At 51.7% G+C, this 27,177-nt stretch overlaps 1 protein-coding gene across 1 annotated transcript; it reads right to left on the reverse strand.

The window, feature by feature from the left end:
* On the reverse strand, positions 1-27,177 carry PLPPR4 (phospholipid phosphatase related 4). The gene is made up of 7 exons (XM_059673239.1): positions 26,889-27,177; positions 16,711-16,896; positions 11,976-12,105; positions 10,104-10,299; positions 8,223-8,280; positions 7,292-7,465; positions 1-4,196 (listed from the first exon to the last, which is right to left on the reverse strand). The coding sequence occupies exons 1-7, from the start codon at positions 26,964-26,966 to the stop codon at positions 2,871-2,873; spliced, it is 2,148 nt and encodes a 715-aa protein (XP_059529222.1). The 5' UTR covers positions 26,967-27,177; the 3' UTR covers positions 1-2,870.

Here is a 27,177-nt window from a genome sequence, read left to right on the forward strand (position 1 = left end):
TTCTGATGAAGAAATCTAATCTTTATTTCTAGGATGTTAGCACAATATACTCACACGATAGCTTTGATCTGTACTTAACAAAATACACTATAGCACTTTACAAACTTGATCAGTTTGGAAAACACTGTGTAACATTTTATTAAACACGATACTTTGTGTATATATATATTATATATCTATTTCCATAACTTTATTTACTTTAAAAAGATAATTAACTCTCTTTGTTCAGTACTTGGTTTTACCAGGAAAGCACAGCTTAAGGGCTCAGGGAGGAGGAGGGGCTCTCTGAGCAAATGAGAGGAATCGAACACGAGGAAGGGTACCACCTGTCAGTCTCGCTTACTCTAAGTTAAGGTACCAGTGGAATGTAAACAATTTTTTTGTAATTATTACTATCTTTTTTACAAAAGATGTGTTATCAAATACACATGCAGAGGTCTGAGTTCTAGCGGCTGTCGTTGGATTTCCTTAACAACGTGGTACAATTGGAAGTCTTTAAAAACTGTAGCCTTTGGCACTTTGAGTAGAAAAAGAATGTATCAAGATTTATGTAAAGAACAAAAGCTTCAATGACTAGAGAAGTTCTTTAAAATCTGTTGTCAAGAAGTAGGAAAGATTAGGAAATACCACACTGCGCCGGAAATGCTGCAGGATTTGTTTTCGTTGTGTTTTGTTTTTTTCTTCAGAGTACTAAAACCTTGCTCCCTAGGAACCGGCCAAAGCCAGGCGACTCGGGATGGGGGTGTCGGGGAGAAGTGGGCAAGGCAGTGCTTGGTTCCCACTCCCCGCTCCGAGAAGGAAGTTGCCAGAGGGACGGAGCTGAATCTGTATTTTATTGCCAGAGTTTTCAGTTCTGCTGGTTTCGGCTACATCCCTAAGCTCCCGGAGGTGGGCGGCTCTTGGAAGCTCGCCCCTTCCCCACAGAAGGTGGTAATGACAGGTACCCTCCTTTCTAAACAAGGCCTTCTGGTCGCTCTGTATCCGACGCCCCGGTCAGGCGGGCGGGCCTGGTTGTAACCTTGGGTCCCCCTGGCAGTCATGCATGGAGGTGAGGATTCTTAAGAAACGTGTAGAAAACAGCGCACACTACGCTCCAAGGATCAAATACTTCTTTGCACCTAACAGAAATGTTTATGTTGGAAACACCTCAGCATGTTTTCTTTTTGTTCTTATTGGTAATACTAGAGGCCCGGTGCATGAAATTCATGCACTCAGGGTGGGGGTGGGGGGTGGGGGGCGGGTCCCTCAGCCCAGCCTGTGCCCTCTCACAGTCTGGGAGCCCTCGGGGGGATGTCTGACTGACGGCTTAGGCCCACTCCCACGTCAGTCAGACATTCTTAGCACTGCTGCAGAGGCGGGAGAGGCTCCTGCCACTGCCGCTGCACTCGCCAGCCATGAGCCTGGCTTCTGGCTGAGTGGTGCTCCCTCTTTGGGAGCGCACTGACCACCAGGGGGCAGCTCCTGCATTGAGCGTCTGCCCCCTGGTGGTCAGTGGGCGTCCTAGCGACCGGTCATTCTGCCGTTTGGTTGATTTGCATATTAGCCTCTTATTATATAGGATTGTTTTCCTGAAAGCCCCATTCAGGACAGATAGCAAAGACTGTCGTGTGCACACGAAGCACCAAGGCTGTGCCTGTTTAGATGTTTTAAAGAAATGCAGCCTTCGTTTATTCTGGGAGATGCTTTTGTTATCCATTTGCACCTGTTTCACATTCTTCCTGTGGGTGTCGAATGAATAAAAATGAGGAAGAAGGTGAAACCCACCGATGTGGCCCTAGTTTACTGGTTATCAGGACATCAAAAAAGCTAATAACCTGGAACTGCGTGGGATTCTTGGATGACTTGTTCAGAGAGCAGCCTAAGCCAGCCAGCAATGTAGCCCAAGGTCAAGTTTTGGCTCAGGTTCCTTGTTCCTAAGTTCACAGCGATACGTTTCACTGACGACATGTCAATGGTTGTTTTCACTTTAAAAATAGCAGAGCTTATCTATAACACCAAAAAATATATAGAAAATCAATAAATAAAGGACAAGCCATAAAACACCGAGTAGGATCACAACCATTCAAAAAGCTCTCTCTAAAACAATATATTTTTAAGTGAAGCAAATTTACTCACTGGAAGCCAGATTCTTCATTAGCCGTGCCTACACTGAAATAAAAAGTAAGCCGCAAAGAAACAAAAATGATGCAGAAAAGCACTTAGCGATTCCCTTTTGCTGAAAACACACAATGTTGTTGTTGTTGTTGAAGAAAGCATAGTTTTTAAGAAAAAAAAATGCACCAAACCTTTGCCTGTGTGGACGGTGACAGCCACTACGGGGAGCTACGGGGTGCCCACATCTACCACGAAGCAGCCAGCGTCCTCTCACACAGTAGCGTTTCTCAGGCAGGGACTGCACACACTACTGCACTGCTAGGTAGAACTGGGGGGCTGGGGGGCTGGGGGTGGCGTGGGAGATGCACTGACTAGACTAACCAGCACCCCCACGGGGAGTGTGGGGTGCGGATTCTGCTGAATGGATATATAAAACCGGTGGCCTGTGCGTGGGGAACCGAGGTCTGGACCCCCACTGCTAAATAGAAAGGGGGGGGATCCCTTATGTTGGCACATTGGGGGAGTGACATAGCATCCAGGGAAGGCAACCGCTGTCCTCTGAGCTGGCCCCCCACAGAGCTGCCGGCCTGGCTGAGGTCCTCGCCTTGTGCTTCTCCCTCCCCCGGGGCACCCCACGCGCTGAGGGTAGCAGCTCCCACGGGTGCGTGAGTCACGGATGCTGGAGGGGCTAGTCTGGTGCAAAGTCTCACTGTCCCCCCCCCCATCTGCTGGGACAGCGCGCGAGTAGGATCCACGCTGGTTTGTCGGCCCGACCCTCAGTCCTTGTAGGCCCGCGTGGGGGAGGTGCCCTTGTAGAAGATGTTCCTCGTGTTCTCGGGGCTGCTGCTCCGCTCGGGGATCAGGATGATGTTGCCCTTCCGGCGAAGCGTGGAGTCGCGCGAGGACGACACGGACAGCGTCTCGGAGCCGCCCTCGCTGCCGTCCACGGGGGTGACGCGGATGGTGGTGACGCCGTGGTGGTGGTGGTCGCTGCCGTCGATGTTGCCGCGCTTGCGCTCCCCGGAGCCCAGGCTGTCCCGCAGCGACTCGCAGCTCTCCGAGTCCCGGTTGAGGTCGTTGAGCTCATAGGTCTGGCGCAGGCTGCCCTTCTCGGGGGCCTTCCACTTCCAGGAGCCGCTGCCCTCGCCCTCGGTGGACGCGGGGATCTGGATGACCGGCCGGCTGTTCTCGGGGTGCGCCTCCACCCGGACGATGCCGCCGCCGCCCGGCTCGTGGTCCGTCAGCGCCTTGTAGCGGATGGAGCCCGTGCAGGTGACCGCGCTGCCGTCGGCGCCCGGGGGGCCGCCCTGCAGGACGCCCTGCTGCTTGGACATGGCGATGACCTGCATGATGCGCGGCTGGCTGCTGCCGCGGCTGCAGGCCACGGTCTTCTCGGCCGCCTTCAGCCACTTGGCGCGCGCCGAGCTGCCCTTGGGGGACGCGCCCAGGGCCTCGTGCGCCTCCTCGGGGATGTGCACCAGCTGCGAGGAGCCGGGGCGCGCCTGCAGGGACACGCGCGGGCCCCCGGGCACGCTGTTGCACACGGGCCCGGGCCCCGGCTGGATCTTCAGGTACTGGGTGCCCGGCCCGTGGTGGTCCCCGTTCACCCCGACCCGCGCCGGCTCCGAGTTGGAGCGCAGCTCGATGGCCCGCGGCGGCGACTGGCCGGGCTCGGGCTCCATGACCTGCAGGGACAGCTTGCGGCTCTCGTTCTTGCTCTTCCACTGGCTGAGCAGCTGCTTGGAGCGCGCCGAGTCCATGGAGGCGTGGATGCTGGCGTGGCGGCGCACCGGGTCCTCCACCGACGGTGTGCTGGCCCGCGGCAGCGTGTTGCTGAAGGTCACCATGTTCTCCTTGCCCAGCGGGCTGCGCGGGGTGATGATCTCCACGTCCGCGTTGGCGCGCTTCAGGCTGGACAGCGCGCTGGCGTCGCGGGGGGTGCGGGCCAGGATGCCTTCGGTGTGCGCGATACCGTCACAGGCCCCGGCCTTGGCCGCCAGCACGCGGCTGGCGTCAGGGTGCAGCTCGGCCAGCGACCGCAGGGCCTCCCGGTGCTGCAGGCTCTCCTCGCTGGGCAGGAAGTTCCCCACGGCGTACAGGCCCTGCGGGGAGGGGTGAATGCGGGGAGGGGTGTGAGTGCGGGGGAGGGGTGAATGCGGGGAGGGGTGTGAATGCGGGGAGGGGTGTGAGTGCGGGGAGGGGTGTGAATGTGGGGAGGGGTGTGAGTGCGGGGAGGGGTGTGAGTGCGGGGAGGGGTGTGAATGTGGGGAGGGGTGTGAATGCAGGGAGGGGTGTGAATGTGGGGAGGGGTGTGAGTGCGGGAGAGGGGTGTGAATGCAGAGAGGGGTGTGAGTGCGGGGACGGGTGAATGCAGGGAGAGGTGAATGCAGGGAGGGGTGTGAATGTGGGGAGGGGTGTGAGTGTGGGGGAGGGGTGTGAATGTGGGGAGGGATGTGAGTTCGGGGGAGGGGTGTGAATGTGGGGAGGGGTGTGAGTGCGGGGAGGGGTGTGAGTGCAGGGAGGGGTGAATGCAGGGAGAGGTGAATGCAGGGAGGGGTGTGAAATTGGGGAGGGGTGTGAGTGTGGGGGAGGGGTGTGAATATGGGGAGGGGTGTGAGTGCGGGGAGGGGTGAATGCCACACGAACACCAGGTCGCTGGGAGCTCCTCCCAGGGGACCTCTGACCACATCAGCAAGGTGCCCGCTCTATGCACCACCGACTAACACACATCGCAAAACAAGGAAAACCAGTTACTGGGGGAATAGTGTGCATGTGAGAGCACAAGGCACAGACTGTTCAGAAATATGGATCCCTTGATTTTTAAAATTTTTTTTTTGGGGGGGGGGTTAGTCCTCACCCGAGGATATTTTTCCATTGATTTTTAGAGAGAGGGGAAGGGAGAGACACAGAGAGAAACATGGATGTGAGAGAGACACATGGATTGGTTGCCTCCCCAACACGCCCCAGCCAGGGCTGGGATCCAGCCTGCAACTGAGGTGCGTGCCCTTGGCCGGAATCGAGCCCAGGACCCTCCAGTCACGAGGCTGATGTTCTATCCACCGAGCCAAACCGGCTAGGGCTGGAGCCCATTTTTCAAAACTGAATTTATTGGGGTGACACTGGTTAATAAAATTATACAGGTTTCAGGTGTACGATCCTATAACACATCACCTGTATATTGTATTGTGAGTTCACCACCCCAAGTCAAGTCTCTTTCCATCTCCATTTATCTCCCTTTATCCTCTCCCACCTCCCCCCGCCCCCTTACCCCCTGGCAGTCACCATGCTGCTGTCTGCCTGTGAGGTTTTTATTTTTATTTATTTACTTATTGTTGCTCCATCCCTTCACCTTTTCCACCCAGGCCCCCTACCCCCATCCCCATTATATTTTTTATCAGTTGGGTTTTCTCTCCCTTCTCCACCCCCGCCCCCCCACGGGATGTTTTTGTGAGTTTAATCCTCTGTATGTTTTGAAAAGAAAAGTCGGACAATGACGGAAGAACATTTTTCTGCTTTCCCCAGCGGTTCATTTTTTTCTGGGTTTCAGGATCTCTTGTTGAGTGGCACCTCCGGGGGCTTAAATGGTTCATGTTACCTCTCATTTCCTATCACTCGTCTGATGGAAAGCAGAAGTTTGGAGAATCGAGAACAACACCTCAGGCATGACACCAGGTTTTACAACGAGGTCAGGCGTGTGTGTTGTCACAGTTGCCGGGAGCACAGCCCATGTGGGCAGCGTGGCACGGAAGGTTCTGGGAAGACGGAGCAGAAACTGTCCCTGGTTGGGGCGCCCATGACCTTTCTGGACTTAAACTTGGTCTTCAGTGGGGAGATCAGAGTTGGTGGATTTAGTGCTATTACATGAAATCGGAGCCAAGTTTTATTTAATCTTTTGTCTGCACACGCGGGCTCTCCATTTCTTGTTTTTTGATTTGGGGGATAAAACATTGGAAAAGGTTGAAATTCCGAGTCAGATGTTTACCCCTGTACACACAGAGGATCCGATCCCTGCGGGGTTATTTGGTTTTGAGGCGCTTCGTTTAGAGATGAGAGCCAGGGCAGACTCCCACGTGCGTGCTAATTTCATAGGTGGTAGCCACTGTGTCCTTTTCCGGCCAAACGGAAGAATCCCACGGACTTAACAAGCTATGGAGCCGCTTAATTTACAGTGGCGTTGGCCTAGCCCCGAGAAGTCTCCAAGTTCAGGGCATGGAGAGCAATAGGAATGGGGGAGGGACAGGCTCTATCTCTCCAACTACTTCGGTTCCTATCTGTCTGCACTCTCGCTGCCAGAGTGCCCGGGAGAAGCGGTCCCTACTTCGTGTCCCATTAATAACTGCATTGAAATGGAGGAGCATCCTCCACTAGACTGCAAATCACCTCTGCCTACAGTATTCTTACTAGTCTGCACGCTGTAAACGCCTCGAGGATATATCTTATTTGTCACTCTTTGGGTGCTCAGTATAGTGCCTGGCACGGATAGAATATTGCATAAATGTAGAATGGATGAATGAATGAATGAATGAAATGGGCAATCTCAGTTTCCTTATTCTGAGGACACTTCCCTTGAGGAAAGATCAGGCTTGAAGACAGATTTCTGTTCAATAATTCCGTATTAGTTGGATCAGTTGGATCCAGGTGCCCCATTTGTGTTGCTGGGCAAGGTATATGGTCTTCCACTAACCCTTCGCTTTCACCATTCACTCTCCCCGTCTGTAAAAGTATGCTCATCCCTGGCTCCTGTGTGTGTGTGTGTGTGTGCATAAAATACAACATTCCTTCGAAGATGGCAGTGTCTGGCCCATGGTGAGAGTTTGACAGCTCATTAGACTGGAAGTGGGCTCTGTGCTCTGGGTCAGAATGGAGATGCAGCCAGGTTGTTTGTCATGAATAGAAACTATAAGCCAGGGGTCCTCAAACGACGGCCCGCGGGCCACATGCAAATACAAATACTGTATTTGTTCCCATTTTGTTTTTTTGCTTCAAAATAAGATATGTGCGGTGTGCATAGGAATTTGTTCATAGTTTTTTTTTAAACTATAGTCCGGTCCTCCAACGGTCTGAGGGACAGTGAACTGGCCCCCTGTTTAAAAAGTTTGAGGACCCCTGCTTTAAGTAAATCTGTACAGTGCCACCTAGTCTGTGCGGGATTCCATGTTAAACCGTGGCTTGTCCCATAACGACAGCAACCATGTACCAAGTACAGAGCGATTCCTCCTCCGATCAGGAAGCCGCAGTAGACGTCCACGGGGTGGCTCTTGTGCTGTGCGATGCGCGTCAGCCCGCAGATGATGCCGCAGATGGTGAACGTGAAGACCAAGAGGGGTTTCAGGAGCTTCGAGGAGTCCGTTAACGTCGAGTTGAAGTACATCTGACACATGAGAGCGAGAGGTTAAGTCGGGGAGGAAGGTCATTTTACTATGATATCATCATCAAATAAAAAGCTGACTCCGAAGTCTAACCAATGCGCTCCACACCAGTGCTACTGTCCCGCTCCCCCTGCTCTCTCTACGCTCTCTCCTGGAGGGGAAGGACACACCAGACAGAACGCATCAAGAAATTAACCTCAGTGAATTACACGGACGTCTGAAAAAGATGGACGCGGTACAGTTAGCCACACGCGTGTTTAGCCTCCAGGTATTTGTCATAATCCCTGTTCATCTGTCTCCCGTAAGAGCTAACGAACTATTGTATTAATCAGCTACGATGACAGTTCATGGCACAGCATTTATCCTATCGACACTGACTTAGAACTCACAGTTACAGCTCAAGCTTGTGTGTGTGTTCATGTGTGCGTGTGTGCATGTGATGTGTGCGTGTGTGGACGTAAGACGATGCTTTCAGTTTTAGAATTACAACCTCCACGCAGTTCACAGCCCCCTCATGAAGCCCCCTATCCCACTACAGGGACGCCAGGCCGCGTGCCTAACACGGCTGCGCAGAACCGTCCTTTCCTCTGGCACTGTCCCTGGCAGCCCCGTTTCTGCTCTGGGCGCCGTGTGCAGAAGGACCCTGTGCTGGAGCCGACTGTTTTGTTGTTACACGGCGGCCGGATGGACTTGGGAGGAGAAAGCTCATCCCTGACTTCCTCTGGGACACAGACCGATGAGAGAGGCCCCGTTACTCACCGACACGTACACAGCGGCAAAGGCAGCGAGGGTCGCGTGCTGGGAAGGGAATGATTTTCTGCCGAAGGAAGACAGTCAGATTACGCCTCCTGTTTCAGACACACGCCCACGACCAGCTCAAGAACACCGTGTGGCTCACACGTTCAGCTCAGACGCCACCAGGCAACAGCAGTGCCTGTCATTTATTTTCCGGGGAAACATCTGAGCGGTAGGAGAGGCACCGCTCACCACCACTGGCATTAAGGCCGCGTGGGGCACCTTCCCAGAGCAGGTGCTGGCCCTGCCCGGGTCACTTCCCCACACGACTGCAATGACGGTGGAAAGTAGAAGCGGATTGGAAGACCTTGTAATTGTTTGGTGTTAGGATCATGTCAGTTTAAAGTGAAAGTTCATAAAACCTAGGATTTTAAAGCTTTTCATTTTTTTCTATGCTCCTAAATGTATGGTTTCATGTACATAAAATTTTAAGACAAAATTATGTTCTCATAGCCATGGGTCCAAGGGGGTGTGTGTTTACAGTCCATAAAGCATGAGAAAGATCTCATCTTCACAAAACGTTCCTCTGTGTAGTCCCCTTTGAAATGAGTGTTATCTCAGGAGCCACAGAGCTTCTTGTTTAGTTAAATAATTGAAGAAGCAGGGAGCTGGAGGCTCACAGGGTAAGGGGAGAGACATTGGAAAAGAAACGAAAGAAGAACAGAGATTTCTTTTCATGGAAAAACAATTCAGTTATAATCGTGTCCTCCTAGTTGTTTGGTTCCCAATGGAAAGGGTTACCGTTCAATACAGACAAGATAACGTAAGAGGACTGAGAGAGGACAGAGGCCACAGGTTACAAATGTGGGCTCAGAACTTCTGAATGTACCCGAGCACCCGAATGAGTCTAACTCCACACATCAGGCTCCGACTTTCTGCGAATGTGCTTTTCAACTGGTTTTGACTCCGAAACCGATCTTTGGGAAGTCCTTGCATGACAAATACAACTCATACCACAGTCACTTACTGCCCTCAGCCTTCTGGGACTTATTTCTCTTGAACTTTGAAAACACCTCCTGCCATTCAAGTTTCTTTTTTTACTTTATTGATTGAAAAAACGTTCATGCATTGGTAGGTTCTTGAGTTTTTCTTTTCTTTTTTTTTAAAAATATATTTTATTGATTTTTTACAGAGAGGACGGGAGAGAGATAGTTAGAAACATCGATGAGAGAGAAACATCGATCAGCTGCCTCCTGCACATCTCCTACTGGGGATATGCCCGCAACCCAGGTACATGCCCTTGACCAGAATCGAACCTGGGACCCTTCAGTCCGCAGGCCGACGCTCTATCCACTGAGCCAAACCAGTATCGGCTTGAGTTTTTCTATCTCCTGTTTTTTTGAAGTGCAAAGTCAGAAGCTGTACAGATCTTCCGGGTTTAATCATGTAGTCCCGGATGTGACCCCTTTTAAAACTCTACCGAAAGGCCAATTCCCATGGTTGTTTCATAAAACACACAACGGATGAGCAAATATCATGGACATTTAGTCTTCCACTTACGTCAGGACGGATACATACCGACTGTAAGCACGGAAAACTATCAATAGCCTATAATAAACCGAGCCCGATCACCTAAAGCGCCATGAGCAGAGGGCGGATCACAGAACCCGAGTAGGCTGGAAGGGAAGATAGCGGCAGAGTGTGAGCCTGACATGTGGACCCGGGGAGGAAGGCGGGGAATGAGCCGCCGCTGGGCTTCTAGGGTGTCACCGCGACAGAGCTCACTGGATGGAAAAGCAAAAGAACGTCAACACCATGGCGGCCACAAACGGCCGGCCGCGGGGCCCCCAGCTGCTAAGGAGCCTGCGCGCCCCGAGCTGGCCCGGGCTCGGCGGCCGCCCCTACCTGCCGCTGTTGATGACGGTGAGGTCCGAGCCCGAGCAGATGTCTTCCACGATGTAGGAGTTCTCTTTGCAGGAGACGTTCAGGGAGGTGTAGTTGGGCTTGCACACCGTCAGGAAGTAGGGCGCCTGGTACCCCGTGGACAGCTGGATGATGTCTGTGATCAGGGCCGTGGAGCACAGGCCGAACACGTGGACACCTGCGCGCGAGAGGGCAGAGCTGTCACCAGGCTAGCGCCCGGCGCGGATGCTGGCCACCATGGACCTTCGAATCTGTGGTGATCGTTTTCTCTATTTCGAGGAGATAATACAGAACATCCCTAACTTCTAAACAGATGCTTAAGGTCAACAGAATAGCAATGAGTATCTTTAAAGTAGTCATTTGAGGTACTGTTGTCAGTTTGGTTAAATAAGGCCAATTCCCAATTGTATTCACCATAGGACCCCTGTCCACATAGGACCCCTGTCCACATAGGACCCCTGTCCACATAGGACCCCTGTCACCATAGGACCCCTGTCACCATAGGACCCCTGTCCACATAGGACCCCTGTCACCATAGGACCCCTGTCACCATAGGACCCCTGTCCACATAGGACCCCTGTCAACATAGGACCCATGTCACCATAGGACCCCTGTCCACATAGGACCCCTGTCACCATAGGACCCCTGGAACATGTTAAGGTGACGGGTTGGGTTAAATATCGGGAATGAAGGAAAATTAAAAACAATTTGAAGTTGCTTACCATGCTTGAGCTGCCAGGGCTCTGTCTCTCCCTTCCCCTCCGATCCCCCGCAGCCCCTAACTCTAGCCACAGCTGCCAAACCCTCCAGAACCGGCCCTGACTCCCTGAGGGCTGCAGGTGCACTGGGATGCTCACCCAGGCAGTTCCTGATGCTGCCACGGGGCCTAGCCTTGTCTCCCCGTCTCCCTGGGCCTTGCTTAGTGGGCAGGGTCCTGGCCATGATCCAGACCAGACTCCCTCTTGGTGCGGAGACAGTTGTGTTTAATGACCTACGAGGTGCTGATGGGCCCCATTTCTCTGAGATGACAGGTTGCAGGTACAATACCTTTCCACTGACTTAGGGGAACGAATGTACAGCATTCCTGTTGGCGTGAGGAGCTGTGGCTTCACTTCTCAACCCACTTACAAATAAAAAAAGACCTGTGACTCAAAGAACATTAAGACGTTTCCATGCCAACCAGAAGAGACGGAGGTTTAGATGCTGGATTGATACAGAGGCCGGCTAGCCAGGCCTGTGGGTTTTCTGCGGGTCTCAGAGACCAGAGGCGGAGACTTAGGATAACCAAGGAGGAACAGCCATGGTGCGGGCTGTAGGGTGACATCTTACGTGCAGTAATTTCTGGACAAAGACACTGCAGGACAATCCACATGGAATCACTGATGTGACCAAAGTCATTGGTGAGGAGCCATTCATTCCTACTGGCCTGCTGACACGTACTCTCACTTTAAAAATGAACACAACCCAGCCAGCATGGCTCAGTGGGTGAGCATCCATCTATGAATCAGGAGGTCACGGTTTGATTCCCCGTCAGGGCACAGGCCCGGGTTGCAGGCTTGATCCCCAGTGTGGGACGTGCAGGAGGCAGCTGAGCAATGATTCTCTCTCATCATTGATGGTTCTCTCTCTCCCCCTCTCCCTTCCTCTCTGAAATCAATAAAAGTATATTTTAAAAAATGAACACAGATCCAATGGAACCATTTCAAAGTAAATGCATGCTTCCGCCAGAGCTCAGACAAAAACATGCTGAAATGCACACGTTAAATTACAGCCTTAGAGACCTAATCTCTGTGATTAAACAGGACATTTCTGTTTGAAACAACCACTTCCTTTCTTTGCGGCTCCCACACCCACCGACGAATCGGACGGCCCTTCTGAGGAAGGAGTTGAAGTTGCAGCCCCCGGCGTTGATGTTGGGCTCCAGGCCCACACCGTTCCTCCTCTTGGACAGGCAGCAGTAGAGAATGCCTTCCCCCACCATGATCTGCAAAGACAAGAGGGTCCCGCGTGGGCTCAGTGGGCTCAGGTGAGTGATAAGTCACCGCTTAACACACGGTCAACGCCACAAGGCAGAGAAGCGCTGTCCTAGCAGCGATGTGACCGTTTCTCCCTCGCAGCCAGGCCCCCGGAAGGGTCTCGGTTAGACCTTCTGACCTCCCGCCGCTGGTCAAGGGCATGATGGCATCTGGAGTTTCCATGTGGCAGCACCAGACCTGGCCCTTTGCTCACCAGCACCCAGTGGCTCCTCACCCATGAACCCTCCGGGGACGGATTCTGCCCTCATTCTTGTTTCCAAACCCAGGAAACAAGATGCCCGAGGAGAATGGAATAGTACAGGGGTGTGGTAGGAGCACTGCCCAGCAGACTGTGGCAGTGAAGCAGCTGGGATTGCGCAGAAGGGTCTACCTGCAGAGAGCATGCGCGAGGTGGGGAGGGTGCTGCCAACGCAGAGTGGCCGGTGGGCGTTTCTGGGACACGGACGAGCCCTCCGCCCTGCCCACTGCGGGAGCCGCTACCCACACGTGCCCACTGAGCACTTGGAATTCAGCAGCCGCAGTTGAGGAGCCCAGTTTTTATTTCATGTCATTGTATTTAATTATTTAAAATGGAAGGCCACCTGGATTTAAAGGGACATAGCCACAGGTGGCCAGGGCCGTCTTATCGGAGGATGCAGGCTCCGGGAGGCTCTAGGGAAGCTGATGTCAGGGGAAGCGCTCCAGGGCGATTGAAATGGAGTTGTGGCTGATGTGGCTGAAGTCATTACTGAGACGTTCTCCATTCCTACTGGGCAGAGTGTCCTGGGTGTAAGCCAGTTAGGAACCGTGGACAGACGCGCACACTCCCACCAGAAAGGCTGTCTGCTAGGGGCCCGCACTTGCCGTGGGATTCTACGACACTGCATGTCAGTGAGGGGAGTGACCGTAGTTAGACCCCAATTGAGCGACGTCCCCTTGTATGTGGCTCCTCAGCACCCGCCCTGCCCTCTAGCAGAGCCCGGTTAAAGGGCACGTCCGCCATGCTCTTGATGATCTCTCCCCAACCCCGGCCCTCTGAGAGAGACCCGTTTCTCTTTTCCTTTTACCCTCACTGTCCGGCTCAGTACCTGGCACTGTGGGGCCTGCACCTGTCACCTCACTGTGGGATTCTCGTCGGCTAATGGCCCTGGGCGCTGGGCTGCTGGTCACTCTGTATAAGGGAAGCAAGGTCTGAAATCATGAGTTTTATTTATGCAAAAGACCCTAAAATATTTGGGGTTACTGCGCCTAAGAGATTATTGTGAAATTAGAATTGACTTGTGTAACCATGCGGAACTGAGAAAAACAGGGTTACGTGAGATCCCGACAGTCCCTTCAGTATAAGTGGTCGTGTCATTTTAAGGACTACGACCATGATTAGGGCTGAAATAGATTTTTCCAGGGAAACATCCCAGTTCCAGTACTGAGCATAATATTTTATGAACTATTTAAAATGATAGGCTTTTAAAAACTCATGATAGGAACCCCCTGGCCTTCTGCTCTATTTAATTCTATAGGTACTATGGAATCTGCATTTGTATAAAAATCAATTTTCTTAATGAAACTCTACCAATAACCACGTGTGTGTGAAAATCATGCAGCATACATGCTAGGCTTTTAAAATCAATCATAGAGAAATAATCAAAAGGATTCTTTTCCAAATCACTGAACATTGAGTTAATTATATGTCTTGAAAAATGTCATCCTACATTATCTCTTTAAGGTAGGCTTGGCGACACAAAAGGCTCTGTATTCTGCCTGGCGCACCATGCGCATGGAATAGCATAATGGTTGTCTTGAATTGATCATCGCAAGAAAATTACCCACTCATTTCCGAAATGCATTGTCATAGGGCTCAAAGAGATGGAGTTCGTTTCCACATCTTTAATAACAATTCTGTGGATAATTTTGTTTCCTTTTTAATTACATCTGTAATGATGATGCACTTCTTATTAGTGAATGCGAGGTTACATAAGAATCTGTTGGTACAGCACCATTCAGAAATGATGTCTCACCATGCAACATCACAGCCATGATCTCCAATGACCTTGAAGTTTCTGGAGTTTTCTATTAGAGCTGCTTAATACGCTGAAACACATAGGTCAACACTGTGCTCTCCGGCTATCTGGCTTGATTATAGAGAGAGTGGTGTATTGTTGTTTTTAACCTTTATAACATTTATTTTATGTTTTTAGAGAGAGTGGAAGGGAGGGGGAGAGACAGACAGAGAATAACAGCGATGTGAGAGAGACACATCGAATGGTTGCCTCCAGCAAACACCCTAACCAGGGATTGAGCCTGCAACCAAGGCCTGTGCCGTTGACTGGAATCAATCCCGGGACCCTTCAGTCCACAGGCTGACGCTCTATCCACTAAGCCAAACCGGCTAGGGTTTTTGTCCGCATTTTGACATCACCCAACTGTCCCTCTCTCCAAGGAGAACATCAATGTTTTCCTCACACTTCCATTCAACCTTGGTCTCTATGCCATTGCATGGATTTTCAAAATGACCGGATTCGGTTAAAGATGGAATTCTCCTCGGGGAGGGGAGGTGCTTGCTGATGTATTTCCAGAAGCGGCCGCCTGTTTCCATGTCCATTTCTCAGGGCTCAAGGAAGAAAACTTTGACCCAGAATCCCCCAGGAAGCCTCTTTCCATGGCATGTTAAGAATTTCTTATGGGAAATGAGGGAACCAGAGAAGCAGGAACACAGACATGAGGCCAAGGTCCCCGTCCCCAGCACACGTGTCAGCAAAGGGATGGATGTGAGAGTCATGGTGCTGGGTGGGGGGTTGCGATACAACTAGACTTGCTTTCCTAGCTGCTCAATAAAATATACCCGGGGAGAAAGACAGGGGTATAGAAAAGCAAATTACTCAGCTGGTTAATATCCACACAGCCTTTTGAGCAGACTCGTGGCCATTTGTACAGCATTTTGTTTCAAACAAACCAATCGATAAATTTGTCCATTGCCCCCCAACGAGGAGAAATGCTTCCTAGCGTAATAGCGTGAAAGCACATGTTCATGTTGCTCTTATAAAAGGAGTGGGCGGTATGGATTTTTCACAAGCCCTTAAAGAAGCGACAGGAAAACAATGTTCTTCTGAGCAACGTCGCACTTTAAATGTGTTCCCTTCGTCCGGGTCTCAGCTACGTGCAAATGCATTATTAGTAGCTCCCAGCATGCCACAGTCACTGGCGCTCAAGCAACTCATTGATTTTCGAAGTGTTTTGAGGTCTTCTAAGCGTGATGAAGTTCTTTGGAAAATTAGGTTCTAATTTTATCTGTGGAGAGCATTTGGTGTGATTTATGTGCAGTGCAAATAGCGTGTTATGATTATTAATGTAGGGGGGATTTTTAGAAAACAAACTCACAGCCAAAGCAAGCGTAGACTTCAGAAGGCCGATGCCGAGACTCACCCCAAACTGCTGACGCGCCGAACCGGCACCGGCCAGCTCTTAGGAAAGGGGCACATACCCCGTTCCCAGGCGGCGTTTTATTCAGCAGCCCCTCCCCCGATGTTCGTGAGCCCGAGGAACGCAAAGGCAGCGTTCCTCCTGTGAGAAATAAATATGATTCACCTCGAAACACGTTTGCTGCCCTGTAGGTAGGATTCAGGGGGCACAGGAGATGAGGGGAAGGGTTGGCCAGGCTTATTTATGAATGAGTTTATCAAAAAGCATGCTCTCCCCCTGGCTGGGTGGCTCAGTTGGTTGGAGTGTCATTCCAAAAGGTTGCAGGTTTGATCCCTGGTCAGGGTGCATACAGGAGATTGATGTTTCTTTCTCACAGCAACGCTTCTCTCTCTCTCTCTCTCTCTCTCTCTCTCTCTCTCTCGCCCCCCCTTCCTCTCTCTCTCAAATTAATAAACATATACTCGGGTGAGGATTAAAAAAAAATAGTGTTATTCACAATGTGTCTGTTAGCAACCCAAAAAGAACTATGTTTTTAATTCAGCTCCAGCAGGGGGAGGGCATTTCTTTATGCTACATATTTTTAAAGGCAAGTGCCTGTTCTGCATCTGAAGTATTTTCTGTGTGTGTGCGTGTGTGTGCGCACGCATGTGCGTGTGTCACGTGAGTTATGGCCTCTTTATAGTTGGTGACCCACAGTGCTCGGAATCAGTGAAAAGTGCCAATCAAGCAAGAGAGGAAATGCTGAGAGATATCAGCATGCGCCTTTGGGAAGAGTCTAATCTGTTGGCCACATAGTCACCTGTTTTCCCTGCGGCTGCCGCACTTCAGATACCCCGTATGCACGCAGATAATGCATTCATGAGTGTGTGGGCCAGCCACTCAAGAGTTATGCAGTTACAAACCTTCCCCCCTAAAAAATGATTTGTAAACTGTTAGCGAACCTTCACATTTGCAATCACATCTCCTTGAGTTATTCATGCCAGTGATTTTAAACTGTGATGCATTCCCATGTGATGTGGTCACGGTCTCTCAGAGACACGGTCTTCCCGGGCCTGGAGCTAGACTTCACCTTTCACTTGCTTTGAACCCACTGGCTGCCCTGTGGGGGCCGCCTCAGTTTTCTGGGACTGAGGACCCAGTTTGGGGGCAATGCTCACCGCAATGGCGGGCCCCGCGAAAGCCAGGCTCAGCAGCATGAGGAGCGGGATGGCCTCCTGGGTGGGCTCGATGTAGGGCATGCTGAGGCTGCGGTCATAGCAGCTGAACCCCGAGTGCACGGGCTTGAAGACATCCGTGAGCTCCAGGAAGTACAGGCTGACCACCGACGAGGCCAGGATCGGCAGCTGAGGAGGAAGGACAGGGGTCACTTTATGCTCGCCCGCAGGTCACACACAGAGCCCGACGCCTTGAAGTAGGAAATGAGTGTGTTCCCCCGCCACCACCACCACCACTCTTGCCAGCTTCGGAGGTCACGTCATTCCTGAGCACTATTGCCTCTGCCTTCAGAGCCCGCCTCCGGGTCATCCACCGGGGTCAGCCGGTTGCTAGGAGCCCATGCGGTCACTCACCTGTGCTCCCGGGTCACCTCCTAACTGGCCTTCCACTTTCACTCCTACCCACCCCACCCCACCCGACCCAGCCATTTCCTACCCATCACCCCAAGGGGCTTCTGAAAAGATCTGAGGACAAATCGCTTCCTATCTTAACCCCTCCAGTGGTTCTCATTCTGGTCAAGATGTCACCCCGGGGGATGCGAGTTTCTGCAGGACCGGCTCTGGCTTGCTTCTCACATCTTCTTGTACATGTGTATACCATTCCCAGCCCTGGCCCATGACAATCCAATTGGTCTTTGCTATTTTTTTTTTTAAATTTGAGATCTACTTGGTGTGCAACATTATATTAGCTTCAGATGTACAACATAATGATTTGGTATTTGTATATATTACAAAAGGATCACCACAACACTCAGCCAACATCGATCACGACACAAAGTTACAAATCATTTTTTCCTTGTAATGAGAACTTTCCAGGTCTAGTCTCATAAATTTATAATACAGTCTGATTAGTTATAGTCTTCATGCTGTTCATTATCTCCTCGGGACTTATTTATCTTAGAGCTGGACATTTGTAACTCAGGACCCCCTTCTCCCATTTTGCCCACCCCACCCCTCTCCACTGGCAACCACTCACCTATTCTCTGTATCTGTGAGTTTGGTTTGTTGTTGTTTGAGATTCCACATATAAGTAATACTGATTCCACGCACAGTATTTGTCTTTCTCAGTCTGCCTGAGCATAATGCCCTCTAGGTCCATAATGTTGCAAATAGCAAGATTTCCTTCTTTTTCGTGGGTTAATAATATATTGTATGTATATACCACATTTTCTTTGTTAATTTATCAGTGGACACTGGGGTTGTTTCCATGTCTTGGCTATTGTAAACGATGCTGCAGTGAAGATGGTGGGGTATATATCTTTTCCGGTTGGCATTTTAGTTGCCATTGGATATATACTTAGAAGTGGGATCATATGGTAATTCTATTTTTATTTTTTTGAGAACCTTCCATACGTTTTCCACAGTGGCCGCACCGATTTACAGTCCCACCAATTGCACACAAGGGTTTGCTGTTCTCCATATCCTCACCAACACTTCTCTGTTCTCTTTTCGATCATAGTAACTCTTACAGTGTGAGGTGGTATCTCACTGTGGTTTTGATTACATTTCCCTGCTGATTAGTGATGTTTAGCACCTTCCTATGTATGTGTTGGGTATTTGTATGTCTTCTTCGGAAAAAAATGTCTTCTTAGAGCCTCCAGCCATTTTCTAACCGGATTTTTTAAAGGTATTGAGTTATATGAGCTCATTTTTTTTGGATATAAACCCCTTATCAGCTTTGCGAATATGGCCTCCCAGTGGGCAGGTAGCCTTTCATGCTTGCTGATGGCTCCTTTGCTGTGCGGAGCTTTTCATGTGATGGAGCCCCACAGCCTTTACCCTTTTCCTGTGATACTCAATCCCCTTCTACCCCGGGCCCTTGGTATTGGCGGTTCCTTCTCTCCTTGGCGCTCTTTCCGGCTCTTTGTCTGGCTGGCTTCCTCTTGCCATGTAGCAGTAACTCTAAGGCAGCCTTGGCCCACCCTGCCCTCTCCACCCTTTCCATCTTGCTCGCTTTTCTTCCGGGCCCTGACCATGGACTGAAAGGACCTTGTCCATGTAACACTTCACATACTTATTTTTCACTGCTCTCCCTATCTCAGCCCCTATCACTTCCTAACTCACCCCCCCAGTGGTTCCCATTCGGGTCCAGATGCCACCCCGGGGGATGCGAGTGTCTGCAGGACCCTGGAAACCCATGCTCCACAGAGCGAGCGTCGGCCAGTGTTCACTGCCGAGTCCCCAGGGCACAGTTCCTCCCGGCACATGGCCGGCATGCAGTGCATCATTAATAACTTAATGAAGCCACACACACTTGTTGACAAGTGGCTGAGTAAATGAGTAAATCTTGATTTATAACAAGAACTAGACCAGAGTCACCAGATTGAGCCAATGCAAATCCAGGTCACTGAGCGAGATCAGGCTTTAAGGTGAGCAGAGAATGACTTTTACTGTATGTACAGTAAAGATTATTTATTGTTTATCATAAATGTTAATGTCACTGGATGTTCTGCAGCGTATCTGGTAAACCTAAACGAGACGAGTTTTTTTCTAGACTGTGTGCTATGGATTCAATTATTCGTTCAACCAACCTACCTACGCTCAGTGCTCGTTGGTGCCAATTATCATGTGGCAAACAAGACAAGGGTGTGGCCATGAGGGGTCACAAGCTCAGGGAGAGACCGCTCCGAGCCAAAGAGAAAATACCCTGAACACGCTGTCCGGTGCTGGGTCTTTCGGCGCCTGAAAATGCAGGCGTGTTGCCGCCAGAAAATCTGTTTAGTTTAGCCCTCGCCGGTGTGGCTCAGTGGATAGAGCATCAGCCTGCGGACCAAAGGGTCCCGAGTTCTATTCTGGTCAAGGGCACGTACCTCAGCCGCAGGCTCCTTCCTGGCTCGGACCCTGGTCAGGGCTCGTGCAGGAGGCAACCAATCGATGTTTCTCTCTCACATGGATGTTTCTCTCTTTCCCTCTCTCTCCCACTCTCTCTAAAAATCAATGGGAAAATATCCTCGGGTGAGGACTAACAAAAAAACCCACCACAAAACAAAATAAAAAAAACCCTCTTTAGTTTAAGGCCTAGTTACTTGCGGACAATATAATATTTATTTAATGAAACAGAGCAGGTTTTTAAATAAAGATGTATTGACCACCATGATGCCTTCTATTCCCAAGAGGTTCTCGTGTGATGAGGTGACCGTTGGGCTCTGGTCCCGTGGTGGCGCCTGGGAGGCTGTAATAGTAGCGTCTCCACTCACCACCACCCGGTGAGCCAGGGAAGGTTTCCTTCATCTCAGTTTTCTGACCTGTGGCTCGGGGACAGGCTAGCGCCCAGCATCACAGGCAGCCCAAAGGGGTGAAGTGGTACAAGTCAGACCCACAACAGCGGGGAGGAAGACTAGCGTGTGCACGTGAGTCTCATTATTGTCGTTGCTGTTAGACGATCAATAATATCCTCGTCTCCTTCCTCCTAATGCCTGCCCTGGGGCGGTTCCCTTGGAGAGCATTTCCTCACTCTTGAGTTCCCAGCGCTTCCTTTAAGGCAGCGGTCAGCAGACTGCGGCCCCTGGCGTGTGGCTCTTCCACCAAACACCACCTGCGGGCGCGCACGTACAGTGCGACTGAAACTTCGTGGGCACACTCAAGGGGCCAAAAAGCCGCATGTGACGCGCCAGCCGCAGTTTGCCGACCGCTGCCTTTAGGGAATTATTGGGCGCTGGTCTTTACCAGCCGTAGCTGGGACAGCCAGGTGCAGGCTTTGCCCCGCTTCCCAACTAAAAGCCTCCTGAAGGCTCGGACCTAGTCGTATCATTTCTGTATCCCCGCTGTCACTACACATCAGAGAGACCTCAAACACACACGCATGTAGACATACAAGGAGTCAACATCCGGGCGACATGATTCCCGCCAGACACGCCTCTGCTTGAAACTGCCGGTTTCCCAGACACGCCGTTTCCCAGACACGCTGTTTTCCCGCCCATGCGCTCATCTTTCTATTTGTTTTCAAACTAGGAATCACATTTTTCTTCCTTTTTGATGTCTGTTTCTCTGACTTGTTTAAAGAAGTCTCTTTTACTCTGTCTTTTCTATCAAACTGTTTCTAAGAGTGATTCGGACAAAATATTTACAACACTTGGGGAAAAGCAATTTGATCCATTGCTTTCCTGCACCGTGTCTTATACTGGACAGTGTAATGCATTACATGACAATGTTTACTTCTGACACATATATCTTCAAAGACATCTTTCATCTTTGAAATGCTCAACAGCAGAACTTTCGAAATTTCACAGATGGTATGTGCAAAATTTGGCACAGACATGCACGTCATACAATCACATGGCATCTTCCGATGGCACTGACAGTGAGATTTAAAAAGATATTTAAAGAGGTTTATGTAATCATGCATTGGGAATTTTATTCCCTAGTTGTGTTGTAGTCAAGAGTAAAAGGATGAGCCACACTGTTTTTATGCACTAATACAGAGGAGGAAAATTACCTGAAGATTGGAAAGCAGTTTCAGAAAGAAAAGACTGACTCATAATTACCATCTGCCAAGGTACTTGTGAGTAATAATAATAGAGCAATTTGTACAGAGAACATTAGAACAGTCTTAGAGAACAGGGAAAATAAAAGAAATGTGTTCCAAAAGATTACATTTGCTAGAGAATACTGATTTTTTACACCAATTTTATTATTATTATTTTATAATTTAGGGTGAAGGTATGGTGCATTTTATTTTATTATTATTTCTTTAATCCTTACCTGAGGATATGTTTTTACTGATTTGAGAGAGAGAGAGAGAGAGAGAGAGAGAGAGAGAGAGAGAGACATAGGGTGTTTCCCCCAAAAAATGTATACGCACTTTAACGACTGATAACTCACTTAATTTTCACTCCATTTCAGGTTTAACTGATTGGAAATATTGGGCGAAGCCAGTCTAAGCCTGAACAAAGAAAACTTATCCTAAAGTGCGAGCTGATGTTTTTCTTTTTATGGGGGTACATAAAAGATAAAGTTCACGGTGCAAAACCGTCAACAGTTGAGGAATGGAGGGAGCACAGATACCCAACAAAATGATTCTTGATGTTCGAGGTTCCATTGCTCCTGTTATCTGCGGAGCCTGAACCAGACAGTCATCCTCTGAAAACAGGTATTCACACACACACACACACACACACAAAAGTTTATTTCTGTAGATGCTTTTACACTTTGAAAACGAGCTGTATGTAAATAAACACCGACTTTATAATCCTGCAAAGTGGGGATACATTTTGGGGGCCACCCTGTATTTCCTGGTTCCCACACCCAAACGACACCCTGGTTTATCTTTTCTTCGAAATGCATTGGTTTCCAGTCCCTGCACTTTCACTTCCTTTGTGATTTATACCTAACTGGTCTAATGTCAGTCTCAGAAGCATGTGCAGCTAGGAGGGAGGCAATGAGCCTCCTTGTGCCAATTAGCAGAAATGAGTGTCTAATTACTGGCAGGAGAAACACCCCAACACTAATTGGGTCCCAAGGAGCATTTCTGCCCGTGGCCCCATGTTCCAGAACTCACGTCACTGTGAGGAAACCTCCCATTCTGCAGGTACGGGAAGGCCGTTTCTCAGCCAATTTATTCTAGAAGAAGCCATAGAAGGCTGGGGTGCGCATCGTTAGAAACCTCCGTTCCAATCCCTTCCTCTGTGGCCAGCATGGGGGAGGAGCGCCACGTGGATTTCCGGCAAGTCCTGGGGCCTCCCCGAGTCTCGGTTAGCAGAGGCAATAGCTACTCCCGGGCTGTATTTGAGGGTCAAGTGAGGTAATGTATGTGAGCACGTTACATTAAACTGCATGGGAAACTCAGAGTTATTTTACTACCAATGATGTGAATCATATTCTAACCCTCCCAACGTCGCCTCTTCCCTCTCCTGTCCGTCAGAGACCTCATGGCAAGGGAAGGGACTGTGAAATTCTAGGTGGGCCAATCTTCCGATGTTAGCTAGACCCATGCTTTCCAAACGGCCCAGCCCGTGGGAAAAGCAGATCATCACTCAGGACCGCTCTGACGTGCTGTTGAACGCCACGTGGCGTCGCGAAGCGCGTGCGCTGGGCGTCTGGGTCCAGCTTCACACGGCGCGCCCAATCCGTTCACATGTCGCATTGGAGTGACCTGTGTTCTGAGCGTGGTCATCCCGGGGAGCTGTCTCATAGGAGGGATTCTAGAAACACTCACGATGGGGCACAGCCCTGGTTCCTGTCAGCCGCGTGTCCCCGGGGAACTCGTAACCCTTTTCAAGCCCTGACCCGCTCGGCCATGGTGAAAAAGATAATCAAACGAGAGGTCCCCGGCACCTGATTTTAGAAGACTTCACTCCGGAGTGGGAGTGGGGCATGGCCTCATTTTAATCTTTTTAAAAGAGAGGCTGCTTGGACATGGCCTGGGCTGTATGCACGTACTGAGCGGAAACATGTTGTGACGTCGGTAACACATTCCCAGCGTAAACAGGAACTATGGTGCCTCAGATACTTTTTGGTTGTTGTTTTGTTTTAAAAAATATTTTTTTATTGATTTCAGAGAGAAAGGGAGAGGGAGAGATAGAAACATCAATGATGAGAGAGAATCATGGATCGGCTGCCTCCAGCACACCTCCCCCTCTCCCCCCGCCCCAGCCCCGGAGATCCAGCCCGAAACCCAGGCATGCGCCCTGACCTGAAATTGAGCTGTGACCTCGTGGGTCATAAGTCAGCGCTCAACCACTGAGCCACACCGGCTGAGCTTCTTTATTTTTATTTTTTAGTTTTATTACGATAGTCGTCATCGTCACTAACCTCAGTCTGAGGTTGGTAGAAGCCAGCACTTGTTTCTCCCTGTTTGAGAAAAGCAGGACAGAGACCGTCTGAGTGACGTGGCCGTGGAGAACGGGGGCACACGGTGGTGCCTACGGATGGTGTCCCACCCCCGATGGCAGGGCTGAGGTTCAGCATCTGTCTCCGTAGCTGCGGAAATGCCGTCGTGTAGTCTCCCTAAAACTCGGGCATCTGTTCCCTGGTTCCCCTTCTTTTCCATCAGAGACCTGGGTGCCCTGTGCCTCCAGGAGAGGAGAGCGGGGCCTCGCCAGCGGCTGGGGTGCTGGAGCAGACTCTCCCCCGTCACCTAGAAAAGGGGGGTCTCCCGCTGCCATTCTGGTGGGTGCAAGGCAGACGTGTGAGGTTCTGGGCTTCCTGCCGCTGCTGCCGTTTATGTAAAAGGAATAAGCCAGCCACACCCCCAGCAGCCTGAGCAGGGTGGACGGGCAGGAAGGAAGCACGTTTAGGCACATGCACAGCCCCTCCCAGGAGCATTGGGAGGGGCGGGAGGGGCCTCCCCTGGTACCAGGCGTGCAGCCAGCAGCGGCGCCATCCTGAGGGGTACTCCGCCCGTGGAGGGTGCGTGGGAACCCGCAGGGCAGCAGACCGCTCCCCCTGCTGCTCTGTTCTCCCCATAAGACCCCGATGCGCTTGGTGTGAGAGTTCCTGCCCCACCATGACCATGACCTTCCCTGAACAGAGCAGATGGAATCTCTAGACTTACTCATATGAGTCGTTCCAGCGACCCGCAATGCCACCCACCCCCCCCCCAGGCCCTTAGAGAGGGGCGGGGCTGTCTCCCCGCTCTCTAGAGGGTCTCTGGCCATCCGTCCTGCATTTACGTTTCAGGGAGACCATCCGCAAGCCAGGATTGTGGCTGTTCTCCGCACCCCAAGACAGTGTCATGGATGCTCATTCAAACGCCACGAATGGGCTTCCAGGACCTGCTGTCCTGCGGGAGTTCTCGGAGGGCAGCCACCGGGTCCGGGTGAAGGGTGATGCGGGCTCCCACCCGGGAGAGGGGCGGCTTCAGGGCCATGTTCCTGCCTCGAGACCCCTCGTGAGGCGTGCTCACTGTTAACGTTCTACCAGGGATGGGCAAACTTTCTGACTCGAGGGCCACAATGGGTTCTTAAACTGGACCGGAGGCCGGAACAAAAGCATGGATGGAGTGTTTGTGTGAACTAATATAAATTCAAAGTAAATGTCATTACATAAAAGGGTACGGTCTTTTTTTTTTTTTTTTTTTAGTTTTATTCATTTCAAACGGGCCGGATCCGGCCCGCGGGCTGTAGTTTGCCCACGGCTGGTCTAGAGGCAGGGACCTGCCCGCCCGTCCAAGGTGCCTCCGAAGCGCACGCCTGGGTCCAGCAAAGGCACAGCCCTCGTCCCCCGCTGTGCGCCCCTCTCGGGGGGGGGGGGGGGCGGGGGGAGCGTTTTCCTCGAAGCCCTGTGGCTCGGAGGCTCTCATCCACCCGCAGCAGCCCCGGCCGACCTCCCTGTGCTCTGTCGGGGGGGGCGGTGGGTCCCCGCAATCAACCCGCCTCTCCCAGGCACAGGGAGTCCATCCCGACGTCAATGAAAGCGCCTTCCTACAAACAGCGGGTCAGCCACGTGACCAACGGCTGGGCAGGGTTTAACTCAGAAGCAGGTGCCCATCTTTCTACTCTCTTACCCTTTTATAAAAACGTTTTTATCCATTTCAGAGCGAGGAAAGGAGAGAGAGAAACATCCATGTTGAGAGAGAATTATGGATCGGCTGCCTCCTGCACGCCCTACACTGGGGATCAAGCCCACAACCCGGGCCTGTGCCCTGACCGGGAATTGAACCGTGGCCTCTTGGCTCACAGGTCGACGCTCAACCCCTGAGCCACGCAGGCGGGGCCCTTTACTCTGTTCACCAGGGCGTCTTCTGCTGCCCACACGTCTCTTTAGGAAATTCTTTATTATCTCTTGGTAAAATCGCCTAAAACATGGCCTCAAAACCCCTCCTGGAAAGAGGAAGGCCGCAGGGAGTGGGCCCATTCGTTACTTTAAGTCAACAGGACAATTTCTTTTCTCCCAGGGGTGGTGGGTGAGGGAGGCAGCCATCATCTCTCTGACACTTTCTGCAAACCACCTTCCTCTTTCTTCCAAGGGGCTCCCCTTAAAACCATTTGTGACTCTTGAGACAACACTTGCAAACAGACTGTTTTCCAGGAAGACAGCCTGGCCAGCCCCTCCCCCAGTGTCAGGCAGGGGCGGCCCCACGACAGATAAGCCTCCCGAGCCACAGCACAGGATCTGCCATCTGTCCTCGCAAGTACTGAGCCTCCATAGTTGGCCGAGTGACGGCCGAGGAGGGGTATGGATCATTCAGCAACAGCCTTCCCAGCCGCCATGCAATGCAGGCCCTGATCGCACAGCACAGCGCCATGCCCCTCGCCACCTGCATTCACTCCCCCGAGCACCACATTTCTCCCGGCCTGCGATTTCATCAGCCTCTGGCTTAGCAAGGCCCCCTCCCCCCCTGCAGGAAAGGCCTGCACCTGCCAATCTCCATGGCCCCACCCCACGCCCCCTCCCCGAAGCACTGCATTCTGGTGAGTTAGAGACTCCTTAGGGATACATGGCAGGTTAACTGCTTGTCTGTAATCCTGCTCAGCACAGCTCAGGACAAATGCACATGGACAAACCTCGTAAGACCAGATGATGTCACGTCTTTCACACATGCGTGCATACTGACAGGGAGCCATCATGCATGCATGTGTGTGTGTGCGTGTATAATGTTTTTGCTAACCATGGAAGAGGGCCCGTAGGTTGGTGCCGAGATTCACAGGCCCAGTTTTAGGAGCCGATGGGAGCACCATAGTGGCTATGCCAGGAGAAGGCTTTTATGGTTTGTTTGTGTTTTTGGTAATAAAGCCACCCATAGCCCTCGTACTCTGTACACATCGCAGCCCTCATGCACCCGGGCAGGGCTGTGTGCATTTTGCGCATTTGAATTCCTAATCAAAGCGCATAGGATTCTGGAGGCACACTCGCAGGTTGGAGACACAAACCCAGGAATATGGCCTCCCGGCCCCTGGGAGCCCCAGGCTGTGCCCACAGCCAGGGGGGGCCCGGGAACCAACCCCCCCCCCCCACTCACACAGGTACCCTTCCCTGCAGGCCGCCCCGCAGCGCCAGCGCCAGAGCCAGCGCCTGGGAAGGGGGGGCAGGTAGTCCCAGGCACCGGGCAGGGAGCTCCCCGAAGGTGAGGGGGGAGGGGGTTGGGCACTCCAGGCGGCGTGCACCCTGGCACCCGGTCCAGGTCCCGAATCCCCGGAGCTGCCGGGAGAAACCGCGCGGTGCCGAGGCCCTGGCCCACCTACCTCCACAAAATAGAAGCAGGGCAGGAGGGTGACGCTGTCCTTGATCACTTTGCCCTTCGGCCTCTCCTTCGCCGACATCCCGCCGCCGGCCGGTCCGCGTCCTCCCGGGCGAGGTGCGCACCGCGCAGCAGAGGGGAGCTGCCTGCTCCAGCCGCCTGCGCCGCTCGCTGATGTCACATCCCGCGGGCGCAGCGCCCCCGCCTGTCCCCGCCTCTCGGGGCGCAGCCCGGTGGTCCTCGGCCCCTTCCCTCCCCGCTCAGGTCCCGCGCCCTGATTCCCCGCTGAGATG

This window comes from Myotis daubentonii, chromosome 18 (genome assembly GCF_963259705.1).
Source record: "Myotis daubentonii chromosome 18, mMyoDau2.1, whole genome shotgun sequence".
Classification (NCBI taxonomy): Eukaryota; Metazoa; Chordata; class Mammalia; order Chiroptera; family Vespertilionidae; genus Myotis; species Myotis daubentonii.

Bases quoted from the DNA above. Each gene is read 5' to 3' on its own strand.
- PLPPR4 (XM_059673239.1), bottom strand. From the start codon at position 26,966: ATGTCGGCGAAGGAGAGGCCGAAGGGCAAAGTGATCAAGGACAGCGTC. The intron at 12,106-16,710 runs GTGAGCATTGCC...TTGTCTTTGCAG, and splicing joins TCGCGGGGCCCGCCATTGCG to ATCATGGTGGGGGAAGGCAT. The intron at 10,300-11,975 runs GTGGGTGTGGGA...TCTCGCGCGCAG, and splicing joins AAGGGCCGTCCGATTCGTCG to GTGTCCACGTGTTCGGCCTG.